The sequence below is a fragment of the Helicoverpa zea genome, chromosome 20 (genome assembly GCF_022581195.2).
Source record: "Helicoverpa zea isolate HzStark_Cry1AcR chromosome 20, ilHelZeax1.1, whole genome shotgun sequence".
Classification (NCBI taxonomy): domain Eukaryota; kingdom Metazoa; phylum Arthropoda; class Insecta; order Lepidoptera; family Noctuidae; genus Helicoverpa; species Helicoverpa zea.
The window spans coordinates 377212-399975 of NC_061471.1; the positions used below are offsets into that span (position 1 = coordinate 377212).

A 22764-nucleotide genomic window follows, 5' to 3' on the forward strand; every position below is an offset into this window, starting at 1 on the left:
AAGCTGTCCTGTTTACAGTCCACATTATCTAGAGCAATTGGCGTGAGTTCAGGGCTGGTGGCGCCACGTGTATCTCACTACAGTCTCCATGTAATTGTGCCTGAGTCGCTCATGGGCTCGCTCGTCTAAACATTAGCTGACGTCAGGCTTATGTACAGCTGTTAATGTTTACTAGCACTCAAAATTCGTCGTAAATGTATTGTCGTATGACGATTTTCGAGGAGTGGAGGGAAACTTGAAGTTTTATCCAACCAATCGCTTAAGAACCTGGAAAAGCAATCGTATATAATCGTTCTGAAAATAAAGACAATTAGGCAAATTAAAAAGTTAATCAGCTATGGAATGAAAATATTTACTCAAGATATAAGGAAAGAGCAAAGGTATCCGATACCCCAGCTATTTAACCTTTTCACATTGAAGTAGCCTAATCACTGTGTGACCAATCACACGGCTTCGATTCAGTTACCTTTACTATGAGCACGCAGACTCAATTAGTGATCATTTACGACCTCATTAGACTCTAATTAATTGATAAGTTATAATGGAAGATGGACCGATCTATTTGAAATGTAAATATCTTAGAAACAACATGTGATACCAAGAGTATTTATAATAATATGTGCAAACATATGTGTAAACATGAGCTTCTACATTTCACTACTGATCTATGAAGGTGGTCAACTTCGTAAAGTACTTGAATTTCCCCTACAAACCAGACGAAGCCGGACAAATGAAAGTTCATTTGATCAGGTTACAGTACACAGGTTACAGGAATTGTCTAAGCAGATTAAACTGATTGAAATTATACACCTGCAAAAGGGTGATTTTTCTAACGAGCGAGATTCTTGTTACGGTAGTCTGTACATTACAAATTCAATTTTGCACGTAACTTGAGCTCCTAAAACTTAGGGTTTCTTCAACATATGATGGTATAAATAGAGATCTTTTTCTATGTTCCGTAATAGGAATAGATAATTAATAGGAATAAATATAATGACCACCATAAAATGCTTTGATACCCTTCGTTTTGTAACCAAAAATATCTACTTAACATCAGAAAAATAAAGTCTAAAAATAAAATAGTACCAGCTATTTTAGTCACGACTCCACTTTAAAGTGTATTCGACCACCAAAAGTAAATGATCACCAAATCTTGACGACCAAATTAGTGTATTATTTTTGCCTAAATAAATGACTGTTATTGCCATAAAATGTAGGCTTATTATCAAATAAAGTATTATGATGCCAAATTAAGTGATGTCTATATTCAGTTATGTGTATGTAGACTCCACGTAGTCTTGTTTGCCCTACCTCAATTACCTAGACAGAAGCCATGCTTGCTGCGTGTTGCATGTTTGCTTCCATGCTGCATGCCTGCTAACATATATATTAAGTTTGGGATAACAATGATTTATTTGGACTCATTTGCTTAAATAGGATAGCAGAATATAAAAACTTTGGTTATAATTTTACTTTAAAATGTTGATTTAATTTTGGTGATCATATTCTATTTTTGGCTTACTCATGATTTACTTGGAGTAATTTTACTTAAATAGGATAGCAAAGTGTTAAAACTTTGGTTACAATTTTTACATTAAAATGCGAGTTTAATTTTGGTGATCATTTACTATTTTTGTCTGCTATTTGTTACAAATAAGGTAAGGTAAACATAAGCCATAATTAATTAATCATTAGCGCACTATAATAGAAATATCAACGGATGATATGATTGGCGCACGATAGAGCACACGGGTGGACCCGGCTCCCTCGCGCGACAACATCTTGTCTAGTCGACCAATATGGACACTTTAAGATCATTTATTAGATGCGCCTTTAATCAAATTATCAGATGAGGTAAAACTAACTAGCTGCGCTTAGTACCTACAATTAATCAAGTGAAGCTTTCTTGCACTTATAACAGAGGGCGTATCTTTGAGTCCCTTTTTGCTTTCAAGATATCTTAGTGCTATATTCTCTAACCTTTCTTTAGTAAATAACACGCATGTACAAAGAGAAAGTAGGTGTACATACTAGGTGCAATCATTGTTTATGCAAATGCAACAAAGTGACATTTCTCCAGGTCACCGGACTAGGATCCGGTTCATCCAAATTATAAATAATTGCCAAAAAATATTTTCGTTAATGAGACTCTACGATAACTTGAGGAAATGTTATTGTTTTTAATATTTTCAACTAGTTCACACGTCATTGTTTATGTTAGCTGCAGGTGATAACTTTTCACACGGGCTTAAATAGACACCCCTGATTGTCCTCTAAAAAGTACTTCCCCGAACATATCTAAAGAAACACATTTTATATTAATTACCTGTGAGGCAATCAGTAAGTAAATGATATGATAATAAGGCGGCCTTCAATGTTTTTATTTTGGGCAAGAGATTCCGCATTTACATTATCATGTTCAATTGTTCTGAATGGAACACAATACCAACCATGACAGTTTTCATCAAAAATAACCTCGCATCTAAGAAATTACTAAAGTATTATTAAGCTTTCGTTCTTATTCTGATCTCCGAAAATCTTCATCACATACACTTCACAGACCAGACCCAACAGTTACTTTTCAAATTCTTCGGTATCTTGAGAAAAATGTCACATTCCTCGTGCTAAAACAAATATGTCGTCTCCTGTGCAGGGTAGCGGCGGTGGGTGGCGCCATGGAGGACGACGTGACGTTCCTGTTCCAGCTGGGCGTCGTGCGCGACGCGGTGGCGGCGCCCGCACACCTGCTCACGCTCGCGCACCTCAAGGACCTCGCCGTCAAGTTCGTGCATGACAAGGTAAGACGTAGGTTATCTAAGTTCCCTACAGTATTAAGTAAAAGACCATGCCCAACCATGAAGTTTCTTTTACAAGCAACCTTTCTGTGGATACCTTCAATGATAAGGATTGCGACTACACCGGCTTTCTCGCTTACTAGATTTTATAGAAGTAAGCTCATATGTATGATCATTGATATGTAGGATTACTTGCTGCTCCAAGTGAAAAAGCCTGAAAAATGCGAATCAAACGTCCCATTATGAGGGATAACATAATGTCATCATTATCAAAATCATCATGTCTTATGTTACACAGTGATCTTGAATGTCTTATGTTACACAGTGCGACATAAGAAAAAAATGCTCCAAATGTCTTAAGTCGGACAGTTACACTTAAGGGCTTTGTCAGGATTGGTCGCTAAATATCTGTAGTTGTGTTGCAAGTAGCAATATGTTCTGTATTTATATGAAAGAAATGGTTCATTCACTCTTAATTTTTATATTTTTCAATAGCAGCAACATAATTTTGAACGAACTAAAAAATAAATAAATTCATCTGACATTCCAGTCACGGCCGACGTCAAAGAGTGTAAATTTGTGCGAATCAAACAGCGAAATAAACAATGAATAGAGGCAGTAGACGCTAAGTTTTCTTATAAAAATCTATATAGAATTACTGAAAAATAAGTGTAGATTCCGTATTTAGTAATTGTTTTTCAAAAAGTGATGATTATATAGGCGAAAAAAGTAACGAAAGTTTAGACTTAACATTTTTTTTCCATAATGGCCGTCGTGTTATGACATGTTTTGCTACAAATTCTCGTAAATAGTTTGAAATACATTTAAGTAGTTAGCATTTTACCTATAAAAAAAAATAAAAGCAATATATACTTAAACCATCAAGTATTGACATCATAATTGTGTGTCAAAGAGAAAAAGTTGTAAAAACGTTAACGTTACTCGCCAGGTGTATGGCCGCCGGCGCACGCCGCGTTCGCAGAATTTTTATCGGTTGACAGAATAAGTTGTTGTGTCGTGCAAATAGTGTATTTAGTAGTGATATTTAGTATGTTATGAATGTGTAAACATATGTGCCATCGTATTATAGTGTAATTTTAGTGAATATATTTGTGGATTCGACGTATTGTGATAAAGTGCGAAGGTTATGTGAATAAATATTATTAAAATGAAAACATATCACGTCACAGGAATGTCAGGTCAGTTTTATTTCACTACGTTTACGTTTTGTTAGATAGAAAAACTAATGAGGATTCCGGGAAGGTATCATTTATAATTTCTTATTATCGATTTAATGGTATAATCTTCCTTTTTCTGAAGGCCTACCTAACGTTATTGCCTTATTCATAAAAGCGTTAACATTGCACGTAACAGCACATTACGGAGGTCGACAACCAAAAGGTTAATTGAAATAAAACATCAACGAACCCTAACATCAAACCTTTTACACCCACAGATACCAGATAACGGCCTAAACCGTCTCTCAGACCGGATCCTGCTGTTCCGACACGACTACTGCTCGCCCAACGTGCTGCAGCTGATCAACTCCGCCTCTGACGTCACTGATGAGACGCTCGTCGAGATCGTGCTCACCGCCAACCGTGAGTATGGATGTCAGTAGTGCAGTCATAATATTTTTGCAGGGGCTTCAGATTGATGTTTATATCTAGGACAATTTTACTCGCCACTACTAGTTACAGATCCATCGTGGCATATTCTTTCTTTAATTTGGATATCTCCTGATAGTCCTAGTGCGATGCTACATTGCCAAAATTCTTCTCTAAAAATTCACCTGTACCTACAACTAACGAGATTTTAGGAAACTGTTACTAGGGTTTAGCGCATTTTCTGAAATTGTATACAACTAAAATGTATGGGTTTGTTACAGCGTTGCTATGCGACGGCGGTGCGGAGGCTGCGCCGGCGCCGCGGCCGCACGCGCTGGCCGTGCACTCGTACAAGGCGCCCACCTTCTGCGACTTCTGCGGGGAAATGCTGTTCGGATTAGTGAGGCAGGGACTCAAGTGTGAAGGTAAGTACTTTACATTCTAAAGTAATATAATAGTAATTAAAAGTCTATAAATAAGAAGTTTCGTCTATTTTGTTTCCGACTGCCAAGAACGGTTATGTTTTTCGCGCGTCATCTTGTTACAGTATATTCTCGTCCAAATTAGTTAACTATGACAATGTGTCCCAATCCATACATGATGAAACTTCTTTCTATGTGTACGTCCGATACAATTCCTTTCGCTCGAGCGCCGAAATGGGTGTTTTCTGATGCTGCTAGATCCAGAAATTACCGCCATAGCTTTCTAACAGTTCTAAACCGCCATAAAACTTCCAGGATGCGGCCTAAACTACCACAAGCGTTGCGCAGTAAAGGTCCCGTCAAACTGCACGTCCCCGGTGACGCCGGGCGCGGCCGGCGCCGGCGGGCGGCGCGTGTCCGGCAACACCAGCGCCGGCGGCACCGGGGGGCGCAGCCCCTCGCGCGGGTCTACCGCCAGCCACACCTCGCACGACGACTCGCTGGTAAGGCGCCTCGCCAGGCTCGTCACTGACAAGGATTAGGGGTCTACAGAAATAGGGGATTTAGGGAAGGGGGTTGAGAAATTCTTGAATAAAAATCTATTGACAGGCAAAAAAAAATAAATTGGCAATTACTGTATTCAGGGCTCAAAAAGATGAAATGTATGCAAAATTTAAATTTTGTTAGGTTTTGTGGAGTAAAAAGTGAGGATAGAATCTCTCAGTCAACGAAACATGATCTGTATACAGAGTCAAATGGCAGCTAAGTATGTATTAATTGAAATCTTTATTTTTATATACACAATAATGAGCTTAAGGGATATAAATAGAGGTTGAATCTCTAAGTAACAAACGATGATATTATAAAGAATCTCATATCCCTATAGTCGTGCTTAAGTACTTAATCTTCGTATTACTTGTATCGTAATATCTGATCAATAATAACTGACAATTTAATTGCAGCAATAAGTATTCAATACTAATAGCATTTTATAATCACTATGTAGGAACATTAACAGTAATTAGCAGATGTGTCAAAAGTATTATTTATGTGTTTAACGAGTATATTTTGCATTTACATGCTATCATTATAGTCACACACGCAATTACAATTGTTATAGTTATACACGAGATTAACATTAGTTTATTTCATTATATAGTTATATTTGCTCTAACTTAGTGTACTTTAAAACTGCTTATTTTTATAGTTATATTTTTGATGTAAGATAAACTGACATTCCTGAAATAATAATGGTTGTAATTTTTGAACAAAATATTTTTTTACTACAATTTTACAAAATCTCTTTACAATTTTTAGGAGTCTTTTACATAGATACTTTTACATTTTATGGAACAAAAGCAAGAAAAAGTTGATATTTTTCTCAATGTTTAGGCTAAAACATAACTAGTAATTTTCCACACAATTATTTACCAATTATGTAGTATTGTTATAGTTCGGCCATTCAGAGAATGCGTTCCTGACACGTCGCGATTGAACTGACGACGTAATAACATTCATTGATTATTGATATAATAATGTTGTTTTAATGCTCCTCAATTGTTAAAACGGTAAACAACCAGCAAAAATATTTTTATCGTAACTGCAACGCCATTGCAAAGTTACGTCGTCAGTTCAATCGCGACGTGTCAGGAACGCATTCTCTGAATGGCCGAACTATAACACAAATCAACTTTGAAAGAAATTAAATACTTATCTATTTTCATAGATTATTGTTTTACACAGATGTTGTATTTTTGAAAGTTTTTTTTCTCTATAATACTAAAAGTATTATGTTTTAATTTTTAAACAAATATTGTTTACGTTATTTTGTAACTAACACGAATCGGGTGGTGGGTAGCTATGAGGAAATATATTTTTGTTTAAAAAATAAATGACTTATTTTGATTTAATTCGTTTTATTTTGAAATTCCCATGTTACCCATCATCCAATTCGAAACTTGGTGAGACTAGGCCAGAATTGGGCAAAGCAAATCATCTGCTGGCTATCAATATTTGCCGTTTTAGTTTTCAGTTAAATAGAATTTGAGAATACACTTCATATACAAATTAAGTTGTGCTAAAGTATTTATTCATAACGTATGGAACTGAAAACAACCTTTGTGAACTGATACGCAGTGTCACCAGCATTCCCTTGCCCTTTGATACAAATGCGAAACAGGTTTATGTATCAAGGACTAGTAAATCTGTAGCCTAAAGAAAATCAAAAGTGATATTTCAATCAGACCAGTGAGGTACTTTTTGGTCTTTTGGTCAATTTATATTTTTGCCTTTCGTCGTGTCAGAGCTTCGCTAGCGTATGGGCCTTTTATATTATTTATTCTAATAAATAAAGAGGAAAGACTTGTTTGTTCGTATCATAAAGGCTCTGAAATTACTGAACCTATGGGAAGCTATGTTATAGGTCGACATAGGTTATATTCTTTCCACGGGACACGGCAAACAGCTAGTATCTGACATATACCCCTGAGCAGGTAAGCGGCAAGCAGTCCCGCTCAGCATCGCGGGCCGGCTCGCTGGGCTGGGCGCTGGCCATCCCGCACACGTTCGAGGTGCACTCGTACACGCGGCCCACCGTGTGCCGCCACTGCAAGCGCCTGCTGCGCGGCCTGTTCAAGCAGGGCCTGCAGTGCCGCGACTGCCACTACAACGCGCACCGCAAGTGTCTGCCCTTCGTGCCTAAAGATTGTGGCGCTGAGATACGGGATCCGCACAGTTAGTATAACACAGCTTTTGATTATAAATAGGTGATATAACAGTCCAATTGCTTATTTATGTAAGAATATCAAGACATGTGGAATCGATACATAAAAAATAGAATACCTACCAACGAAACGATAAAATACATAGTAGGTACACTCTGTCACAATATTGAACCTGTGGTCAACAGGATTATTTAAATCATTACCGCAGTTCAATGCTTCTGATTGACAGTTCGGTTGGCTGTCCTCAACTAAGCCACGACTGACGTCTCTAGAAACTTTTTATCTCGCACAATAAAGTTATAGAATGAGCACCATCACACACAAACAAAAACTTACAAAAAAAAAAAAAAAAAAAAATCAAAATCATTTATTTGCTCAAATAAGGTACAGAAGGTTGGTAAATTGTTGACAATGGTTCTCTTATTCTGCCTGTAATTTCGGCGTGCAAATATTAGTTACCTACATATTTTATTAATTTTCATTTAATTTCATTCAATCATTAAACATCCATAATGTCAATATAATGTAAAAAAGAAGGGACATTACCTACAAGATTGGTAAAATAAATAATATGATGACTTAATGACACAGGCGAGTACCAGGACAGCTGCAGCACGGGCAGCGAGCTGTCGGAGACGGCGCGGCTGCCGGACGACGAGTCCGACGACGGCGGCAACGAGGCCGCCGAGAGCGCCGCCGGGGATGATGGAGAGGTAACCAATAATGTGCCTTACGGACCTGAGTCCTTATGGCAGAAGACCAAGCTGCTGATAAATTCAGCATCTGCCTTGCCTAAGTGTTCTCAATTATACCGAATCAAAACGCCAAAATAACTGGGCTGCGTCACGGAGCTTCGGTAACTGCTGGAAAAAATTGACTGATTATTTTGTATATTTACTTTTTTAACTAAAGATTAATTCACAATGAGGATGACATGAACATTGTCAATGGTCTCGTAAACTTAGACTTTATAAGAACTGCTTTTATCTACTCTACAGGCATTTGTGGGCTTTTTAATTATGAACCATTTTAATTAATGTTATAGTTACCTAAACCCCTTGTTCACACGCCAGGTGGAGCTGCGCCGCCGCGAGGAGCCCCCGCAGCGCGACACGGCGGCCGAGCGCTCCGCCAGCCGCCCCAGCAGGTCAGGCTATATGCTGCTCACTGTGTGGTGGTGGTACCAGGGATCTTTGTTCTGTCCTTGTCTTTGTCATGTTTCTGTCTGTACAAGTCGCTTTGTGATCTGTATTCATATAATATTTACATTCTGTATTGTTACAAAACACTTTACTCAGTTGCATTCAGTTGTACTGAAAGCTTACTCCAACATAGTAGGTAAAAGGCAAGACAGGTGATATAAAATCCAGTGTCTCGAAGAGTACGTCAAGCCTGATTTCTTTCCTCCGTTCGGGTCAGATTTATGTTTCATCGAAAGATAAATGCTTCTGTGTCTGCTCAAACGGCTCTACACTGGGGTATGTCCCGTTCAGAAGGTCGAAATTATTATTACAAACGCCGAGAGCTAGGTATAATGAAGAAAACTGAGGGCAAAACGAAGAGAAGGCATTACATGGAATATATTTATATCATTATCATTATGTGGGCGGGTTTATATATGTTGTAATGTAAATATGGTCTGTTTATTACGTTGGTGTTGGTTTTCACTGTAGTTATAGCTAAGTTAACTTGACTTGAAACTTCAGAAATAATAATTTCCTTCACATCTATTTATATATTTTTTATATAACTTCATAAAGTTCTTGATCCTGATAACTCAAATTGCCTTGAGTGACAAAAAAATACCAAATTCATTATCACAACTGATAAAATACACACAATTTAATAATCATGAAAAAACTCAATGGTTCCGTTATAATTCTTATCTTTTTTGGAAATAATTTTGTCTCGCTGCAAAAAAGCGCGTGATTCGCTAACCTCTCTCGCTGGGAGGTCGCAGCCAAACCATTCCAGTTAGGACAGATTACGGCAAAGTTGCATCATAGCATTTTTTTAGCAATCCATATAAAGAATACTCACAAAATTACATATTTACTTATGAAAATTGTGCAGCATGAACTCTCTACTCATAATTGCTTCTTACCGTTTAAACTGTCAATGTCGTAAAGATACATTTTGAAGTTTATGTAATTACGAACATGAATAATGACCAAAAAAGGTCCTCAGAAACCTGCCAATAATTTTATATACCTAAAACCATAACGACATATGTAAAAATAATTTCAAAAATATAACAAAGACCTAGTCACCCACCACCACACGCCCCCTCTCCTATACCCCCATCCCCCGTACCTTTGGATCTGACTCGTGTGCACGTTGCAGCTCATCATCGTCCCCCAGCGCGAACATTCCACTCATGCGCATCGTGCAGTCCGTCAAGCACACCAAGAAGAGAGACGGACAGTGGCTCAAGGAGGGCTGGCTCGTGCACTTCACTAATAAGGATAAAACTGTGAGTATAACACACTAACAGACAAAAAATTAAATAACAATGTCATTGTTATAGGGGGTAAATAGTCGATAAACATTTACTGAAAGCACATCATTACTCTACAATATTTTGGGATATGTCCCGATGCGCACAATTTCATAAAGGATTATATTTCGCAAGATACACTTTTTAGAATTCTGAAAATAGCTAATTACTTTAGCTACTTTTACTTAATTTGAAAAAATATGTACCATTAGCGCCTTTCACTTAATTTGAAAAAATATGTACCATTTTATTTACTCAATATTAAAACTGCCATACTTGGTGCTTACAATATTAAAATGGGTACCCTAGATTGAGACATTATACATATAGGCTGATTAACTGCGATCTTAAAGTACATAGAAGTGGTGCATGACATTTACCCATATATTTCAGTTACGTCGTCACTACTGGCGGCTGGACAGCAAGTCGATCACGCTGTTCACGTCGGAGCAGGGCAGCAAGTACTACAAGGAGATCCCGCTCAACGAGATCCTGGCCATCGACACTGCGAGGCAGCCGCATGCTGGGATAGGTATGTAGATGTAGATGTTTGTTCGTGGGAATTTATGTTCTGTAAAAATTAACTAAGTGCTGTTTAGATATGAATGTAAAGGAAAGCAGACAAGGCTATGATTTTTTTATTAACAGGGTTATTTAAGCAGTTTACTTTGGAATTGATTCATTATTCGGACATTGTGAGATGGGTTCACTTTTACTTAGAATATTATGGTGCTAAAGGGAAGTTCATTCTGCCATTTCTCCCTACCAAAAGCACTGCGTCTTACGTCGTTTCGCGTTCGCATCCAGATCACTCACTTAGTTAGCACCACCAGAACGTGGTGTAAAAAAAGTATTATAATAAGTTTGGGTATTGTATTTTGGTAATTTGTCAATTTGACTTTTATTGATTTTCAATAATTTCTCACATGATTTATTATTTTTTTATTTACACTTTGCAGACGTGATGCACTGCTTCGAAGTCCGCACGGCGAATGTGGACTACCTGGTGGGAGTAGAGGAGGCCTGTGCTGCGCCGCGTGACTCCGGGCTGGGTGCTCATGCTGCCAGGTCCTGGGAGACCGCCCTCAGGCATGCGCTCATGCCGGTCACACATCATACTGGTACGTTCTACTTTCTACTTTAAAATTTCAGAAAAAAAGGTGACGACGAATTCAGGATTCCACCATTTTTGTGAAAATAAAAAATCAATATTCTCATTCCAACTACTGACTTTCATTGAAAATAATAATGGTTATGGTTTCCAGAGATCTATCAGAATATACTTAACTTTCATTTTTTATAACCAAATATATCTAAACATTATATAGTATATCTATAGTTACAGCCTATTTATTGTCCCACTGCTGGGTATAGTTGGGTAAAGTATATGCATATAGTAAGGCAAGATCTGAAAACGCTAACGCCTTATTTGAATGTGTAGCGGAGTCGCGGGGCATGGCGGCGGAGGCGGAGGGCTCGGGCGCGGGCGGCGAGGGCGAGGCGCGGGTCACGGACATGGCGCAGCTCTACCAGATCTACCCCGACGAGGTGCTGGGCTCCGGCCAGTTCGGCATCGTGTACGGCGGGTTGCACAGACGCTCCAAGAGACCCGTCGCTATCAAGGTAAATATACCTCTCAAAGAAGTATGTCACTTGTAACTACTAGTTCCTGAATAATAAATTGGCCGTCTTCAAAAACAGTCCAACATGATGTCCTCTTCGAAACGAATACTGTGGCCAATGAACCAAACACTACCATGAAAGTCCAGCGATTCCATAATGAATGGAAATACAAAATTCAACAATACATCAGATGATTCACTAAGCCTCTTCATGAACATTTGGATGAACATAAATATTTTCAATTCTTGGACTATCTGATACTTCAGCGCTTCTTTCTACATAACTTTGCACTTTATTTACACTATCAAAATCTTATCTTGCAGGTGATAGACAAACTCCGTTTCCCAACCAAACAAGAAGCCCAGCTGAAGAACGAGGTAGCCATCCTGCAGAACCTGTCGCACCCAGGAGTGGTCAACCTGGAGAGGATGTTCGAGACGCCCGAGAGGATCTTCGTGGTCATGGAGAAGCTGAAGGGAGATATGCTGGAGATGATTCTGTCACACGAGAATGGGAGATTGACGGAAAGGATTACCAAGTTCTTGGTGGCACAGGTATTTAACATAAAAATGAATTTAAATGTTTTTTTATGTTGATGATTTGGTAACAGGGATACATTTTTTTTGTACAATTTATTTTGGTGACTTGGGGAAATAAAATTACAGATACAGTATAATTCGCGTCCTGATAGAATATATTGCTGTGCCAAATTTGATCTCAAACGATTCAGTCGTCTTATCGTGAAAACGTAAACGTAACGTGATTATTAAATCACAGTTTCGCGTTCATACGCAAAAGTATTTAAAAGTACCGCAGTAGTATATGTGCCCGCAGAAAAGGTTATACGGTTGTGCCTCAATGCTGAATTTTATATTTTTTTCAGATCCTGGTAGCCCTAAAGCACCTGCACGAGAAGAACATAGTGCACTGCGACCTGAAGCCGGAGAACGTGCTGCTGTCCACCGACGAGGAGTTCCCGCAGGTCAAGCTCTGCGACTTCGGCTTCGCCAGGATCATCGGGGAGAAGTCGTTCAGGCGGTCCGTTGTTGGCACACCTGCTTATCTTGGTGAGTTGTCTGTTATTTAAGATATCTGTGCTTAGAATTACTCTAAAAATCATGTAAATTTAATTTATTCACTCTTGGCAACTGTGCTAATAATACGAATAATGCGATGTTTTACAAATGTCTATTTGATTAAATATTAATTGACCTTTGTTCAGAGTAACAATTTGCGCAAAAGTTGCGCACATTTTGCGCAACGTGTGAATCATTGTCAACAATATTTTTATATAACATACATTTTTTATTTTTTATTTAATCTTTCACAATGAGGCAACATTGACTTATAGATATACATACATATATACATTATATACATACATCAGGGTTCAGTCTGAATGATCTGATGGAATGTGGTCCGAAGCTCCAACAAGATATCCTGTCTCTTCTTCTGAGATGGCGAATATATAAAATTGCATTCACGGCAGACTGCGAAAAAATGTATCGTATGGTGATGCTTCAAGAAGACCAGCAGCATCTGCAAAAAATTGTCTGGCGGGACCAACTAATGAAACCGCTGGAAGAATATCAACTGTGTACAGTAACCTATGGTACAAAAGCAGCGCCATAGTTAGCAAGTGATGACGCACAGAAATATCCCCTTGCAGGCAAAATTTTGGAAAATGACCTATTTGTTGATGACCTAGTTAGTGGCGCTCATACCATAGAGCAGGCTAAAAATATACAAGCGGAAGTAATTGACATGTTGAAAGGAGCAGGATTTAACTTAAGAAAATGGTCGAGTAACACGCCGGAGTTACTAATGCATTTGACAGAACACCAATTAAATCCATCGGTATTGGACTTCAAGAACGCTGACTCTACTAAAACACTTGGACTTAGATGGAATCCGGTTACCGACACATTTACATATCAAAACAAAATAGATCGCGCAACCGAGACATACACTAAACGTACTATGTTATCTGATATATCGAAGATTTTTGACCCACTTGGTTGGTTATCGCCTGTCACATTGAAAGCAAAGCTCATATTTCAACGCGTGTGGTCCACCGAAATAGGCTGGAATGATACAGTTCCTCAAGAAATCCAGGAAGAGTGGAAGTTACTGAGGGATGACTTGGACAATATCAACTACCTTGAGATACCGAGATGGATTGGTACAACAGAAACTGACATCGAAATACATGGATTTTGTGATGCTTCAGAAAAGGCATACGCATGTGTTATTTATGCCAAAACCCGACATGAGTTTCAACAGACAACAATACAACTTATAGCAGCTAAAACAAAATTAGCGCCTGCCAAGAAGAAACTGACATTACCACGGCTAGAACTTTGTGGAGCCCTACTATTGACAAACCTTGTTGCAAAGGTCTTACAAACTTTTGCAATCAATAAAATTCATGCACAGACTTATGCTTGGACAGATTCCATGGTGGTGATTGGATGGTTGCATGGGAATCCGTCACGTTGGAATGTGTTCGTGGCAAATCGTACACAACAAATTACAGCCGTTATTCCCGCAGTACAATGGAGACATACAAAATCATCTGACAATGCAGCAGACTGTGCAACTAGAGGCCTTACCCCTTCCCAGCTGAGAGAGCACTCATTGTGGTGGAAGGGACCTACGTGGCTAAAGGATGACGTTAAAGAAAATACTCTAAATATAGAAGACCCGGAGATTGAAATTAAAAGAAATCCCCAAGTAATGACTACACAATTAAAATATGAAGTTATTGAAAACATATTAGAAAAATACAGTTCTATTACTCATGCGGCACGTGTCTTGTCTTGGGTATCGCGTTTCATAACAAATACTCGGTATCGTATAACTAAAAAGGCAAGGTATGAGTCACCAACAATTAACGACAATAATTACCTGACATCGTCTGAAATAGAAAATGCATATAACATACTTATTCGGATGACACAAGTTAAAGAGTACCATGATGACATTGCACAAATACAACGAACAGGATCGGTAAAAAGCAGTAGTAGTCTACTTAAACTGAGTCCGTTTTTGGATAAGAAAGGTATTTTGAGAGTTGGTGGGAGACTGGAATATTCAAACTTGACAAACGACACCAAACATCCCATCATACTTCCGAAAACATCAAGACTGACAGAATTACTTATTAACCAGGCACATAAAACGACACTTCATGGAGGTCCTAGACTTACCTTGATGTATTTACGACAGAAGTTTTGGGTTATAAGCGGATATGTAACAGTCAAAAAACATATTCGTCGTTGTATAACGTGTTGTAGATTTAGTAACGTACAAAAAAATCAATTGATGGCGAATCTACCAGAACCTCGAGTGACACCTTCACGTCCGTTTACTCACACGGGTGTTGACTTCACTGGACACGTGGATGTGAAAGCGAATAAAGGCAGAGGGATAAAAATGACAAAAGGATACATCGCAGTGTTTGTGTGTTTTGCAACCAAAGCTGTACATTTGGAGCTCGTATCTGACTTGAGCACTCCAACATTCCTCGCCGCCTTTAAGAGGATGTGTTCTAGAAGAGGCGTTCCTAAACATGTTTATAGTGACAATGGGACGAATTTTGTTGGAGCTTCCCGTGTCATCAAGAAAGAATATCAAGAAGCCTTACAGATGATCAATGAACACTTTTTAAATGACATAGCTGACATGAACATAACTTGGCACTTCAACTCACCTGCGTGGCCTAGTGCAGGTGGGTTGTGGGAAGCTGCCGTAAAAAGTATGAAGCATCACCTTAAAAGAGTTCTAGGAGAACAAAAATTGACGTATGAGGAATTTTCGACACTTTTGACTCAGATCGAAGCTTGTTTAAATTCGAGACCTCTCTACGCTATGACAGAAAATCCAGAAGATGAATATCTTACACCAGGACATTTTTTAACTGGTGGAAACATTTTGTCTTCACCCCTGACAGTTTATGATGCATGCGGAATAAAAACAAGATGGCAATTAACAGAACATATGCATCAACAATTCTGGAAAAAATGGTCTTCAGACTATTTACAACAATTGCAATCAAGATACAAATGGAATATTCCTAAGAAGGCCCCTTGCATCAATGATATAGTGCTCATAAAAGAAGACAACTTGCCACCTTCAAAATGGGTTCTCGGGCGAATAATGGAATTGCATCCCGGAAAAGATGGTTATGTGCGAGTGGTGACTGTAAAAACAAAATCAGGCACAGTGAAAAGGCCAATTATTAAATTATCACCTCTTCCCGTACAGGAAGACGAGACGATATGTAAATCTGACAACACTCAAGAATCTGACAACACTCAAGAATCTGACAAAATAAAACCAAGAGCTGCGAGAAGAATCAAGCGGAACTTTCTCGCAACCACTCTTCTATTACTGCTCACATTCGTAACTCCCTCTCTCCAACAAACAGTACACGTGACGTCATTGCACAATTCGAACTCTCTGTATTTTGACAAAATTGCTGACATAAATATTGTACAAGACCAATGGAAAATGGTGGTTTTCTATAATATGACCTCCTATTGGCAGAGCATTGTCGACATAGAGTCTTTCCTTCGGCAAATAAACAAATCGTGTAGAGAGGAACCTATGCTCACATCTATTGCAGCACAGTTGTACCATCAGTTGGAAGAAATAACACATCGTAACAATTTATTGACGAACATACAAACGTCGAGGAAGAAAAGAGGTCTGATTAATGGAGTTGGGTATGTTGCAAATAGTTTATTTGGAGTCTTGGATGAAAGATTTGCCAAAAGGTATGAAAAAGACATCAAACTTATACAAATTAGAGAAGATCATTTATTTTCGTTATTCAAAAATCAGACGTCAATAATGGAAGCAGAAAACAACATCATAAAAAGAAATGAAGCTGTAATGAATAAAAACTTTATCGCTATCACTGAACATATGCAACGTATCACATCTGACATGCACCAGTTTCGAAACGAGATTCAAACCACGGTACAAAAAGTTTCCTTGTTGACAGCACTCATGTCGGCTAATATTATAATTTCCCACATACAACGTTTACAGGATGACTTAATAGATACCGTAACTGACATTTACCATGGCAGAATAAATTCACATTTACTGTCTCCGGATCAGATTCAGCAACAACTCACCATAATCGCCAGTCAAATACACGGCGAACTCAAAATACCAGGGACGAACAGCAAAGAGTTATATGGACTAATGCAAATCAAAGCGAGGGTGACAAGCAAACTTTTGCTAATGGAAATCAGAATTCCTCTCTTGAACCATGATAAATTTGAACTTGACAGAATCATCACTATTCCACTGCAAAAAGGAACCAGTACTGTGTATACTCAAACTGAATCAAAATACATCGCAGTCAATGTTAATAAGGATACAGTTATACCCATGACAGAACAAGACGTACAATCGTGCGCCATGCGTGCTGAAAATGAATTTATCTGTTCATTAAATCATCCCATTTACACATTAAAAATGGGAGAATCCATTTGTAAAATCAAATATACACAAAATAGTGACAATAAGTACTGTCATACTGAAATCAAGGAATGCACATACAACTGGATCAAATTACACACCCGAGACTCGTGGCTATTCTCGTGTTGCGAGGAATGCTCAGTCCGCATTTTATGCCCAGACGGCCTAGTGACTAAACAATTAATTGGTAGTGGGGTCATTACCATCGGGCAAGGTTGTGTTTTGAAAGGTGATATGTTTACAATACATAGTCATCATAACTATATGAATCAGATGTTCATTCAACCCACTGTGGAAAGACTTCCGAACATATCTCAATTAAACAACATTTTGAATACATCTGTAACTCCACAAGACATCATTCAGATTACCAACCACACGGCAGAATTCCATGAAATAAAGCGACAGATTTCCAATTTGAAGAAACAAAAATTGGAAGAAAGCCCACTAGATGATACTCCGCATTACTATATAATTTACGGCATCTTGGGTACTGTACTTCTGATCGTTCTTATTGTCATGGGGTACAAAGTGAACCAATGGCGAATCAATACACAGACACGGAAACCTTCAGGTGACACCATATCAGTTCCTGAGCCTGGGGTCGGAGTAGCAGCATCGATGACAAGACAGGAGAGTGATGTGAATATCAGGGTGACCAGAGATCAGCCGATCTCATCTCCGGGGCAAAAGAACAACTCAAACAATAGTGAGACGTTCTCACCAGTGATGCGCAAAGCATATAGTGTGACAAGTGTGAATAAGGCTACATCGCCAACTATGAACAGAACAGTTAGCTTCAGTGTAGTTAATGATAACTAATAATAGTAACAATAGCACCAATATTCATCAATGCACTTTACTTACATAAATACATGTGTTGTTGTTTTTATACTTAATTCTTATGTAGTGTTAGACATAGTTGTACTTTTAAATTAAGTTGGTTCTCTTTTGTGTTGGCAGTATGTACGGACGAACGTACATTTATTTTATATACATAATTTAATCTTGATGACATCGCATAGCATTGTTCATGCGCGACCTACATTTTATATTACTTTATTTTATGTTAATTTTGTATGATCAGTGAATTAAAGACACTCGCTAAAAAAGGTCGTTTCCTCTTGACAACAACCACCTCTGATTAGCTGACATCATCTCATCGCGAGATTGACATCTTATGTATCGTGGTCACACAACCCGTACATGATTAAAATAACAAAAGTTCTTAGTAAATAAAACCTAACCTTGTTATTCAGCCCCGGAAGTGCTGCGCAACAAGGGCTACAACCGTTCGCTGGACATGTGGTCGGTGGGCGTCATCATCTACGTGTCGCTGTCCGGCACCTTCCCCTTCAACGAGGACGAGGACATCAACGAGCAGATACAGAACGCCGCCTTCATGTACCCGCCCACGCCATGGCGGGAGATCTCTGCTGAGGGTAACGACTCATATTCTGATTTATTAGAGATTTTTTATCACCATGAAATGTGAATGATAATCTGGTTAGGTTTTTGAGATGTTAGCTTTGATTTTTGAAAAGAATTTAGTTGTCCTTTGATTTTTAAATAATTGTGTGTTAAGGGTTAGTGATATAATTTAAGTAAAACTTATGATTATAAAGAAAAATTAAGATGGTTGATACCACATTTTTATGGGAAATCATCAAGTGACTCCTCCTGCTGTGGGTTAGTAGCGGTAAAGGAGTGTCAGACTGTTACTAACTAAAGCCCATCATGTTCCTTCGTAGGCCTTTTAAGTACCAGGGCCGTAGTAACTTTTTCATTTAAAAAATAATATAATTTCATTTTTTTTTTGCATACAGCGATCGACCTAATCAACAACTTGCTACAAGTGAAGCAGCGCAAGCGGCTGTCCGTGGACAAGTCGGTGTCGCACGCGTGGCTGCAGACGCGCACGGCGTGGCGCGACCTGCGCGCGCTGGAGGCGCGGGTCGGCGCGCGCTACCTCACGCACCCCAGCGACGACGCTCGCTGGCAGCCCGCCGAGCGCTGACATCACACCGCGTGTACGTAGTGACGAGACCTTTACGATATAAACGTCCGGCTTAAAAAAACTATTTATTTTTAAAATCAAACATCAAGTTAAAGGTGAATGAAAGATGAGTTATCTTTCATTCACCCTGAACTAATCAGTAACTCTGGCGAGGGTCCCCCCTTTATGACAGAACTTTTTATGGCATAATCTTATTTTGCATACCAACAGTTGGCATAACCTTCATTTCGCAGAAAATCGTGTGGCATACACTCATTTCGCATAATTTAAAAACGCATAATTTTGGCAAGCAGAATCATCTTTAGGCATAAATTTCATATTCATAATACTTAAATAGTAGAAACATCATTTAGCAGAAAGTTGTCAGTCAGAATTTCAAGCATGCAGAATGCAAGCAGGCATGCAGTATGGAAGTAAGCATGCAACATGGAGCAAGCATGGCTTCTGTCACGGCTCCGGCGCTGCGGGGCTCCGGCGGTACCATGCGAGCTTATCGTCGCAGATGGTTTTCACGCTCACCACCGCAGCTTCGGCTTACTGGCCGGCGAGCCGGCCAGCCTCAGCCGCGTCGGCAAGCGTTAAAACTACCTGCGCCTCAGCTCGCAGGCCGCCTCGCCCCTCCGCGCCTACGCGGTTTTGAATTGCACTCTAGGGGTAGGACAGACAAGACTACGTGGTGTCGGTTTTGCAGCGATTCGTTTTCGTTACTAGCTTCAATTTTTAATACAATGTTTTTAATTGAAGGTTATAAATGACAATTTGCTAAATAAATTGAATCTAAATTAAATTCTTCCATCTTCATAGTACGCCAAATGAGATTATACCAAATAATAGTTTCTCAAAATATACATTATGCGAAACGAAATAATGCGAAACTCTAACTATGCCAAAAGCAATTATGCGAAATAAAATTCTGCCATCTTAAAAGTATGCAACTGTAAATTCGGGCATATAAATATTCGGTGAAACAATAATTATGCTAAATATTTTTTATGCCTTAAAAACATTCGTTGAAAAAAAATTATGCCAAGTGTGTTAATGCATGCCAAATAAAATTCGGCCAAATAAAATTCTGCCAGATAGAAGGAACCCCTCTGGCGAACGTGTGTCCTAAGAAATTCTCTTCAGTTGTGCTGATTTCTCTTTAAAGTCATTTACGCGTGGTACAGTCATACCCAATAATGCAAACACATAATACCGTAGATTCAGAATACTACAGTGATGGGCAATCAAGTAATTATGAACACACACAACTCATAATAATGTCACATATTTCCAATCTATTAAACAAGTAATAGAATACTAAATCTATGATAACACATTTATCCTTACTAATATTATAAATCGGAAAGTGAGTTTGTTTGTTTGTTTGTTTGTTTGTTCCGCTTTCACGCCGTAACTACTGAACCGATTGCTTTGAAATTTTGCAGACGTAAAGTTAGAAGTCCGGATTAAATAATAGGGTACTTTTTATCCCGAAAAAAATAGATATTCCCGAGGGAAAACAAAAATATTGTTTGCTTGATGGATGGATTGTAGATGGCGCTGTGTGTCGTTTAAAACAAGGTAATATATTGCAAACGAATATAAACATGTAAATTTAGAAGCTAAATGATACGATAATGAATCCCCGAAAATGAGGAATTCCCGAGGGATGACGTACAATTTGTTTTATCGTCTTAACTGTTTTTTTTACATCTACTTATCCTGAAATAACTATAATTCAACGAATTACTAATTGGTATAAGTATTAGTTAAGTTATTTAGTTCTTGAGGTATGCGATAGATGGCGCTGGGTGTTTTTAAAACGTGGTAACGATGTGTTTTTAAATACGTAAGAAGTGGAATGATAGCTTTTTAAAACGTGGTGACGTTGTTTTTTTTAAGATACGTAAGAAGTGCAATGATATCTCGCGCTTTAACCTGTAGCTCATCGTATCCAGCGTTACATCGCGCTTCTTAGATTTTTCCGTGGGAATGAGTTTTCTTATAGTTGTGATTTATACCGCAATATAACCGAATTCCACGCGGGCGAAGCCGCGGGCGGAAAGCTAGTCATAAATAAATACATATTTCCAACTTAATATTGCAACGTAACTGACTCCCGCACTCAGAGATATTTAATGATTACTTTAATATTGCAACGTAACTGACTCCCGCACTGAGAGATATTTAATGATTACTTTAATATTGCAACGTAACTGACTCCCGCACTGAGAGATATTTAATGATTACTTTAATATTGCAACGTAACTGACTCCCGCACTCAGAGATATTTAATGATTACTTTAATATTGCAACGTAACTGACTCCCGCACTGAGAGATATTTAATGATTACTTTAATATTGCAACGTAACTGACTCCCGCACTCAGAGATATTTAATGATTACTTTAATATTGCAACGTAACTGACTCCCGCACTCAGAGATATTTAATGATTACTTTAATATTGCAACGTAACTGACTCCCGCACTGAGAGATATTTAATGATTACTTTAATATTGCAACGTAACTGACTCCCGCACTGAGAGATATTTAATGATTACTTTAATATTGCAACGTAACTGACTCCCGCACTGAGAGATATTTAATGATTACTTTAATATTGCAATGTAACTGACTACCGCACTCAGAGATATTTAATGATTACTTTAATTCTACACTAAGAAACGGTTTAAGTAACCATTAAATGTCTCTGAGAGTGTCCATAAGTTTCATATTGTCTAATGCACTCCATTACATATACAAAACCATTATGAATACTGGAAAAGACTCTTATAAACTAAACCCTCATTAACGTTGTCTACTAACAGATGGTAGCAGCCCGGCCGGCAGCAGCACCGTCGAAGCAGCTGCCCCGGCGAGCTGCAGCAGCGGTCCCCCCGCCACGCCCACACTACTACACCACGTGCGACGAGTCATCGCCAACCTCAAACAAGCTGTCTACATACGCACTACGTTCTACAAGAACAAAATCATATACTGCGCCGCCGCTCGGCTCAGTTCCGACTCGCCTAAGTACGTCAGACGCGGTCTGTCACGGTGTCAGACATGAATACCAGTCACTGCCGTGTGGTATATAATTATAAGCGAATTAAATAATTGCACTGGAGATATTTCGACTCGTAAGTACATTGAGTAAATACGGGATGGATATTTGAAATAGGACTAAAGTGAGTAGAAATGTGTTGACGATAAACTTATAATCAACATGATTATTAAAGTGTTACGTTTCTCACTGTTCGTATTTCAAATACTCGTACTGTATAAACATAGTTAAGATGTATTTTATATTTTAAATCATTAAATTAAATGAAAAGAGAGAAAGCGAGCAAATAAAACAAAATCTGTAATGTTTAATATTTGACAAGCTACTACTGTCACAAAGCCTACCATGTCGAGGTACCCAATGGTTGTCTAGTAACTGCATTCCTAAATAGCGAAATATTTTTAAACAAAACTTTATTGTTTTTACTTTTACTTAGCTATTTTTTTATTTATTTTTGTTTACACATTACGTAGTTTAAATTAAAATTATTAAAATTTGCGTTGACGTGTTGTGAACAAATATTATTTTAAGTTAATT

General features: G+C 38.4%; 1 protein-coding gene across 4 annotated transcripts in view; it reads left to right on the plus strand.

Annotated features, from left to right (window-relative positions):
• LOC124640237 (serine/threonine-protein kinase D3) overlaps positions 1–22524 on the plus strand; it is a 69504-nt gene extending 46980 nt beyond the window's left edge. For 2 of the 4 annotated variants that reach the window (XM_047177914.1, XM_047177913.1), the window contains 16 exons: positions 2654–2798; positions 4252–4396; positions 4684–4827; positions 5140–5327; positions 7317–7557; positions 8139–8260; positions 8621–8694; positions 9891–10020; positions 10438–10576; positions 11004–11165; positions 11486–11667; positions 11991–12221; positions 12551–12734; positions 18420–18602; positions 18987–19190; positions 21992–22524. In XM_047177914.1, coding sequence (XP_047033870.1) covers positions 2676–2798; positions 4252–4396; positions 4684–4827; positions 5140–5327; positions 7317–7557; positions 8139–8260; positions 8621–8694; positions 9891–10020; positions 10438–10576; positions 11004–11165; positions 11486–11667; positions 11991–12221; positions 12551–12734; positions 18420–18602; positions 18987–19177 — 2439 coding nt within the window. In that variant the 5' untranslated portion in view covers positions 2654–2675 and the 3' untranslated portion in view covers positions 19178–19190; positions 21992–22524. Of the gene's footprint in view, positions 1–2653; positions 2799–4251; positions 4397–4683; positions 4828–5139; positions 5328–7316; positions 7558–8138; positions 8261–8620; positions 8695–9890; positions 10021–10437; positions 10577–11003; positions 11166–11485; positions 11668–11990; positions 12222–12550; positions 12735–18419; positions 18603–18986; positions 19191–21991 lie in introns of those variants that run through there. The other 2 variants (XM_047177915.1, XM_047177916.1) reach the window with 2 other exon arrangements.
• Positions 22525–22764: the final 240 nt, after the last annotated feature.